The following is an 8,592-nucleotide window of genomic DNA, read 5'->3' on the forward strand; positions in this document are numbered from 1 at the left end:
AATTGCGAGAAAGTTAGATATCATAAAATGCAATAAGGGGTTCAATTTAGGTGCCAGCTGAGGACCGCCTCCGACCCATGGGTGGCATTCAGCTGATTTCTGCTTTTTGGTCGGGTAGTTGTCTCTCTAACATATTCCCTATTTCCATTCTTAATTTTATTAAGAAGATTTATGGATAAAAATAGCGGTAAACTAAAAAATAAAGCAAACGTGTGGTCCATACCTTACTAGGGGAACCCAAGGAAAAATATCCTATCCCCCGCCCCACATATACACAAAACAATGAAAAAGTGTACAATAGCATTACACAGTTGAGAATATGCAAATAAATAATGTAAATGTGATAAGGGGATAACAAATGTTTACTATAGTGTGCAAATATAATTTCTTCCAAAAGTAAAACCCAAAGTGTAGTCAAAGGATAAAAATGAAATAATCGGCGCAGAAGTTAATATTTTCAGTAAAACCTCGTAAAGGCTCAAACATTTTCGTACATCAGTTAAAGCGCGGAAGCGGATAAAAAACCGCATCAAAACTTCGAACGGACGAACACACATACGGACGGACGAATTCCTCCGTCACTGTTTAAGGCGGGATATGATTAAAAAACAATGTACGAAATTGATGGTGACATTTACCACAGCATTATCCAAGGAAACCGAGAAATTGTTGCGGTTGCGCTAATTCCATTCACGTCGACGTCATAAACAAACATCTCCGCTGACAACGTTATTGTCGAAGTATCGGCAATAGATTACACAAGGATAAGTTGTTAGAGTTTTAAATATTAATCCCGTGCAGCCTTCCAGAAGATATATATAGTCGAAATCGAAAGAGAAGTGTGGTGAGTTTTTTAATGTACTTTTTAACCAAGTAACTCTGTTTTCCATTTTAAAAAGCTAATGAGACAAAAAAGGAAAATCATCTTTTAGGGAAATTTTATGCAAGGTCTTCATCACCTACAAGTTAATGTAAGACTTTTTTTCCCTTGTCTTGAACTGAGTTCGTTATGTTAATGAGAAGGTCGTTGTTATATTTCCTTATAAAGTATTAAGACATTTCAATGTATGTTAAATTTGCTGATCATCCTCTATACTTCCATAGATTTTGCGATAAATTTAGTTTGCCTAGACAGCTAATTTCAAAAGTACTATTGACCTTAAATTGGAGCTCTATGATACAGTACTATGAGATAAAATGCATGCAGGGTCAATAATAATTTCTCTTTATCGTAACTGGGTAGAAATCGACAAATTAGATATGTTAAATTTCGTTTATTTTAGAATCCGTTTCAGGGTTTGAAGCCATTTGAAAAGTTGAAATTGAGAAAACTTAAGATTAAAAGTTAGCTTAGATTTTTCTGTTCATTTATACAATACAATAAGTATTTATAAAAACAATCAAATATAATGTATAATTGCTTAAGCAGACTGAATTTTTGAAGGGAGATTTAGGGGAGGGGTAAAAACGAATTTCACAATGCATTTTTAATTTTGTCATTTATCTCAACAATCAACAGGATAAACATGGAGATGTCATCCCAAGAAGAAAGGGTACACCAGACAGCAGGTGTCTTGTGTGAGGCGATCATTAGTGTTGCATCATTCAATTTCACTCTAGAGCAATGGGAAGTAGTGGAGGTTGACATCAGAGCAGCCGAAGACCGAGAATCTGCATTAATAAAGCAATTAGGTATGTCAGTCAAATAGTTTTCCTCCTCTGTCTTAGCTTACACTTCTGAATTACTAGTATAAATCAAAATAAAGATCGTCTATTATGTTTCTTTTTTACACTTATTGACCTCTACTAGTATTTTCTTAACCTATGGATAAATGATAACCGTAAGTTTTGTAGAATATACCGTTAAAGATTATATTGGGGATGTATGTAGATATTTATGTATTGATTCAAAACTGAGTAAATTGTTCATTGTATAATAATGGGTCATTTCTCGGATAAAAAAAATTTCATTCTGGTTCTCTGTTTCTAAGCCTTACAATATGTCATCGTCTCGCGTCTATACAAGTGGTTACTTAAATTTATTAGACACTTTTATTCATTTGAATTGTTAGTTTGTTGTCTCATACCTGCATATACCTGCTATCTCCCCAATGTGCAAGATCATTGTGATATATGAACTTGAGAATGGAAATGGGGAATGGGGAATGTGTCAAAGAGACAGCAACCCGACCTAAGAGCAGGTAACAGCCGAAGGCCACCAATGAGTCTTCAATGCAATCACATAGGCCTGTTTCTCCATTTAGATAAATTAAAAGATCAAAACACAACTGCAGAAGAAAATGTAGAAACAGAAGACAATGAATTAACACTTCAAGACGACAATCAATGTGTAGATGATATATTGAAAGACTTAGGGGAGGCACTTGACGAAGTAGAACAGCAGAATGCATCAATGACAGCAGCAGGTAATGACGTCACTTCTTCTTTATTCTTGAATTCAACTTAGCTATTTGAACATTTATATGGTTTAGTTTAGTTATTTTTTATTCCTATACATCTGAGACACAAGTACGTAATACTTATTTAATCTTCTCTATAATTAAGTCGTATTTCTTGAGTTCTTTTTGGTTTTTGCTTTTAGTTAAAATGATATGTTCTTTCAGCTATACCTATAAGTTCCTTGTTTCATGTTATTTACTATGAGCTGAACCATAGCACCGATTTTGTTCGTTCATTAAACATCAGTAAATAACATACTTTGTAGAGTCGATTGATTTGAAGCAGTTGGATATGAAGAATTTATCTTTATATATCACTTTACTTAAGTTTATTTTTTTGGTTCATTTTATAGGACCAACAGAGAAAACGATGAAAGATGACAGATATGTTTTTAAGGTAAATAATAAAAGGAAAGATGTTGATTACAGAAACAATCTTACATGATATACTGTGAAATATAAACGGGCGGTGGACAGATATCTTTTTAATTGCTTTTCTTTGTCCTGAATATGTACGAACTATTTGCCACTGAACGAGAAGGGGAGAATAGCCACTCTGGTGTGTGAAAAGCGTAAAATATTACGTTTTGCTATAAGATATAACATGGTTGATTGATTGATTGATTGATTGATTGATTGATTGCTAGATTTGTTTGATAATGTCCTACAGAAAAACACTAAGCAATGGAATATAGACCTCTAATATAAAGTTCAAATAAAACATGCCTCTAACAAATATTACCAATTGAATCTGTTATAGAAAGCGTCTTGAAGAACAAAGTTGTATCCTATGTGATGTTTCTTACCATTATTTATAAATGGTAATTTTGTTGGTGGCTGTATAAACTTTGAAGGTTTTTAATTGCATGTTTTACTTTTACGACATCTGGGCAAACTGGTTTAAGCCCTGGTTTAACCCCACTAGTTGTTGTGCCTTTACCAAATCTGGCTATGTTCACTTTAAATTATCAGTTCTTGATGGTCTTTGTGCATGTATATGTTGTTTCTTTTCAATCTGCGGAGTTAGATGTTGGTGCATGGTTGGTGTGATCAAACACACTATATAATATGCGAGTAAATCCTGTTATCTTTTGTTTTTGTCTTACTAGTATAAATGATTTTTTTTCCAATCGGTGAAAGTTTTGTTGTACTTGATACACGATATAATAAGGAGGTTTATGAGTACGTAAAACTGGTATAACATAATGACCACAGTCTGACTATCTATGCCATATGTTGTTTTGTTCGTTCTTCTTTGACTACTTTTTCGTGTTTATTGGTTCGTAGTAGCGAGGCAATGTTGGTTACTGTAGTCTGTGGTTCTGTCTTATAGTTAGGAAATTCCTGGTTTTTTAAATGTTTTATGAGATATGATATTATTTATAATATAACTAATCGCCGTATTTGAATATCAAAAATAAGACAACGCGTGACCGAACGCCGAATTCCCTTGAATGATTATGGAAAAGGATGACATCTAGGACTACATAAACGATGGGTAATTTTTTTTATAGGATACAGACCAGAATTTTGATTTAAATGGAGTTATTAGCAAGCAAAGGAAAAGGGAAATAAAGAGGGAAAAAAGCAAAGCAAAGAAAGAGGAGAAAATAAACATGAAAATAGCCAAAGAAGAAGAAAAAGTCGTGCAGTTGTATTTCAAAGCAGTTGACAACATTATGTCAAGGTACAGCAAGGATGTAAGATTACAACACAAGAAGGAAGAAAAGAGGAGGAAGCAAATGGAAAAAGCCGAGAAAAAAGACGTTAAGATGTTGGAGAAAGGTACATGTTCATTTTATTAAAACTTACACTTGTAGGGTTTTTCTCCTTAATGTTTTTCTTAGTTTAACCAACACATGCCAATGATGAATAAAACATCGTACAAACTCGAAAGTTATAAATTAAATAATATATAAATTCATTTTCGTTAAAACTTTTTTTAAGCGTTTATTAGATTTACAATTGGAACATTGAACATCAAAGCCTATGAAAATATTTGTTGTATTTTTTTTTATTAATACCCACTAAATATAATTAACGTTAAAAAAAGAACAACAAAAATTCATTTAATTTAAAAATAAAATCAAGGCGCTAACTCAGTTGCTTCTTGATCGGACGCTGACGCTTTTCGTGCCGTGAAAATATTTGTTAAAAACATTCTTTAAATTACAGCCAATTTAACATATAAAGTAAAACATGATCAAATAATTGATACTGAAACAAAGAATGTTGCATGCAATAAAAAAATCATTTTTTCATGTGTGTCTTTATAGTATTTAAGTTTCTCGTTGAACGTAAGAACACTTTCGTTATTTTCATATTTTATTTTTAAATAAAACTTTAAATAAAACTTCATTAACTTATTTGAGTGTAACCCTTACCTTTACAGAAATAAAAAAAAGAGAGAAAGAATGTGTAAAGAACGAAAAGAAGAAACCGGTCCAGTCTTTAGATTTGAATAAAAAGCAAAACGATAAAAAGAAAAGCAAAGCTAAGAAAGTTACAGGGAATGATAAGGACTTTGAGAAGAAAGAGGCTCACATTGTTGATGATGTAGAGACTAAAGAAATTGCTATGAAGAATAGAAAAGCAAAAAAAGGAGAAGAAAAGGTTATAGATCAAAAGGAGAAAGATTCTCAAACTATGGATATTAAGGAGGAAAACGTTGTTAGAATAGATACAACCATTGTTGGAAAGAAGAACACATTTTCAGCAAACATTCGTTCATTTTTCCTGATTTTTTCTTGTACACACAAACGACAAGAAATGGACAAAACAACAGCTGTAGTTTGATAAATCGTTTTTGTATAACATTAAATATACTATATTTTCATCATTTTTGTTTTTTATTTTCTGAATAATCTGTCAAAATAGTATAAGCTGAATATATGAAGGGATAATAGTTACGGACCTGCCTCTCGTAAGATGTAATTATATAATTCACCCGGAACTGAAAAGATAAGTTAGATCACTGAGTCGGGGCTTTATTGAATACACAAATGAATAAGAAAAAAGTCCAAACAAAGGCACATAATAATTACTATCTTACAAATCCGCAACAGCCGCAATCAAAATTAATTTTAATCCTTGAATTGCTCTTCTTCTGATATGTCGCGCACCAAGATGCGCGACATATCAGAACAAGAGCAGTCGCGCACCTAGATGCGCGACATATCAGAACAAGAGCAACTCAAGGATTTAAATTTATTTAGATTGCAATAGACGCTTATTTCAAAGACAAATTAACTTCAATTAAATATGAGCATTTAATCTTTTTGACGACTGCTTCTTATATCGCTAAAATATCTATTTTTTTATGGTTTTTTTTCAGGGAGAATCGTGTGGTTTTTCACCTTCTTTGTCGCCATCCATAAAACAGGAACCGTTGGAACTAGAATTCCAAAATGTTGATAATGTTATTCCCGAATTAATTTCGACCTCTGTGAGGGTATCTAGTCAACTGTCGATGTTTATGCCAGGAGAAGCAGAAATACAAGATCCAAAACATGACGATTTTCTTCCCTGCTTAACTTCGTCTCCTGTCAATCCACAAATTGTAATACTATCTTCTGATGATGAGAAATCAAATGAAATGAAAGACACCCCTATTGTCGTATCATCTACCTCGTCCGAAGACGAATTATTAATAGGAGACCGGTTTACATCCCAAAAGATTGAAATGCACAACGGCAAATTTCCAATTTACAGTAAAAATGCAAAAAGTTTGACATCAAAAGAAATTGTCCAGCTATGTCTCGGTGAGGTCGGAGATGACTATATTTGTAAATCAAAGCATATCAGTGTCCGATACAACGCGGTCTTTGTCGTGGACTTGCATTCAGTAGATCATAGGTCATTGTACGCAGACGACAATGGAGTATGGCAAACTTCATCTCAAAAAACCCATCTTCGCGTATCCTTCAATAATGGTAAAGTAGAAAATGTTGAAGTAGGCAATCAAATGAACTTTACGCACTCTCTGAAAAGGCAGTATGTAAAACATAAGGCAACGTATATTGAAAAGTCCCTTACTTTCCAGAGGATAATTTCAACCGTTTATCCAAAAACTGGGCGCTGTAGGTACGCAGTAGTACAGTATATTTACCGCGATGGTCAAGAAAATGACATCGTGATGAAACCCCATGGTCATGCGCGGAATCTAAACAGACCTTTCTTCAAAACTGATCACCTGTCCAATAAATTAAAGTTTACATTTTTATAATTTTGTAAAACTGTTATATTTTGGGGCCAAAAAGGGGTCTTACCGGACCTACTCCTTTCCACTAGAGTTCAAATAAAATGTATGCAACTCGGCTTATGCTCACCAAAGATGTGCATTCTGGTATAATTATGAAACATTTTTGCCTTTCTTTCATTTTTGTGGGTGTACTATAATTTTTGTGTACTCTAAAATGTATTTAGCGATTCTATCTAGTTTGTTATTTTTAAAACTGAGTGCTTACATATTCACTGAACTATTGTCCTTATATTGAGTGCTTTATATAATATAACTATTTTTCATGAATTTAAGAACAAGTATTCCACAGAAGGGTAGACAAAGAGTTCCTGTTTCACAATTGACACCCATTATGTTCATTTTGGTATATAAAAAAGCGGTGATAAGTAGCATATATGAATTATAAAAGAAAATATAATATACCTTCTTATAAAAAGTTCATCGGTACGTTAAACCTTGAGCAACTCTCAAAATAGTCGAATAAGCATGAAGCTGCTTGCAAAAGGACGATAGCAGCTTTGGGCATCATCGTAAAAGCTTGGAGCAATTATTAAGAAAAGCCCGAATCAACTGGAACAAAATATCGGAGCAGCTTAGAGGAATAAAAAAAAAAAAACGATTGCCTTTAATTGCCTTCATTCGCTCCATTTGAACTCTATTGATTGTTGGTTGCTTAACGTCCAGTGGCAAATATTTCATGCATATTCATTTGAACTCTAGTGGATAAGTTAATGCTTTAGTATTTTTTTCCTTTTGAGACTGAGCAAAAAACAAACCCCACCAACAACCTAGGTTGATTTCAGGTACAATGTCATATTTTATGAATTATAGACAAATTATATTGTGCATAGTTTTACCTCATATACCATCTGAATGGTCAGATAGCTTTAGGATGTCCAGTATGATATTCCCCAAAAAAACCCAGTCCAGTATGATATTCGTAAAAAAAAAAGTCCAGTATGATATTCCTAAAAAAAAAGTCCAGTATGATATTCCTATAAAAAGTCCAGTATGATTTTCCTAAAAAAAAGTCCAGCATGATATTCCTTACAAAATTCAGAACTACTTTGCTAGAAAACCAGAAAACGATCATTTCAAACAAATTTGGTAACTTAAACGAAGCCAATTCAGGCGACATGTTAAAACGCTGGCATTGTAGATTAATGTATAAGCTATACAAATTTATTGAACTATTTCAGATATTTTTTGTACTAGATTTTAGTCATTTTTATTGAGATGTTCGTTTTGCACTTGAAATTTCATAATAGGGTATTCTGGGATAAGCAGAAGAAACTATTGAAAATTGTAATCGTCAAACATTTTCTGAAAATTTTAAGATTTAGGACCATGAAAAATATCATGAATTTGAGGATCCGATTGAACAAGTCAAACTTGATGAACTAAAGATTCTGTTTTTTTCTGAGTTTATAAAACTAATAAATTGACTGTTTTGTTTTGTGCAATAATGACTTTCAAAAGCTTTCGACACAGTTTGGACTTTGGTATAAGTTACTAGTGAATTATATGAATAGTAACATTTATAATACATGTATAATTGTAAATATATTTAACGGTACACAGTCTTGTATTTCTTTTGATGAATGATAATAAGTCAGAATTTTTATCTTGTAGTAACGGTGTTCGTAAAGGTGAACATTTCCCCCCATTTATTTTCGACTTATTTCAAAGTTATTGTACTATACGGAAACTGAAAGTTAATGCGGATAAAAGTAAAATCATGTGTTTTTCTAAAAGAACACTTCCAGTGATTCTTACTTTTAACTTGAACGGAAAAGAATTAGAAATAGTGAATGTTTTTTTTCAATTATCAAGGGATAGAATTGACCAGGAGTTGGAACCAATCCAAAGCCAGGGAAGCTACCAATGCTTTAT

The 8,592-nt window shown here is 32.7% G+C and overlaps 1 protein-coding gene across 1 annotated transcript; it reads left to right on the forward strand.

The window, feature by feature from the left end:
- The first annotated feature begins 1,526 nt into the window (after positions 1 to 1,526).
- On the forward strand, positions 1,527 to 4,317 carry LOC134710587 (uncharacterized). Its single transcript, XM_063570961.1, has 4 exons — positions 1,527 to 1,692; positions 2,265 to 2,426; positions 2,813 to 2,856; positions 3,974 to 4,317. Exons 1-4 carry the CDS (start codon positions 1,527 to 1,529, stop codon positions 4,262 to 4,264), a joined length of 663 nt encoding a protein of 220 aa, XP_063427031.1. The 3' UTR covers positions 4,265 to 4,317.
- The last annotated feature ends 4,275 nt before the right edge of the window (positions 4,318 to 8,592 follow it).

The sequence above is a fragment of the Mytilus trossulus genome, chromosome 3, assembly GCF_036588685.1.
Source record: "Mytilus trossulus isolate FHL-02 chromosome 3, PNRI_Mtr1.1.1.hap1, whole genome shotgun sequence".
NCBI lineage: Eukaryota > Metazoa > Mollusca > Bivalvia > Mytilida > Mytilidae > Mytilus > Mytilus trossulus.

Bases quoted from the DNA above. Each gene is read 5' to 3' on its own strand.
- LOC134710587 (XM_063570961.1), top strand. From the start codon at position 1,527: ATGGAGATGTCATCCCAAGAAGAAAGGGTACACCAGACAGCAGGTGTC. The intron at 1,693-2,264 runs GTATGTCAGTCA...TTCTCCATTTAG, and splicing joins TGCATTAATAAAGCAATTAG to ATAAATTAAAAGATCAAAAC. The intron at 2,427-2,812 runs GTAATGACGTCA...TTCATTTTATAG, and splicing joins TGCATCAATGACAGCAGCAG to GACCAACAGAGAAAACGATG.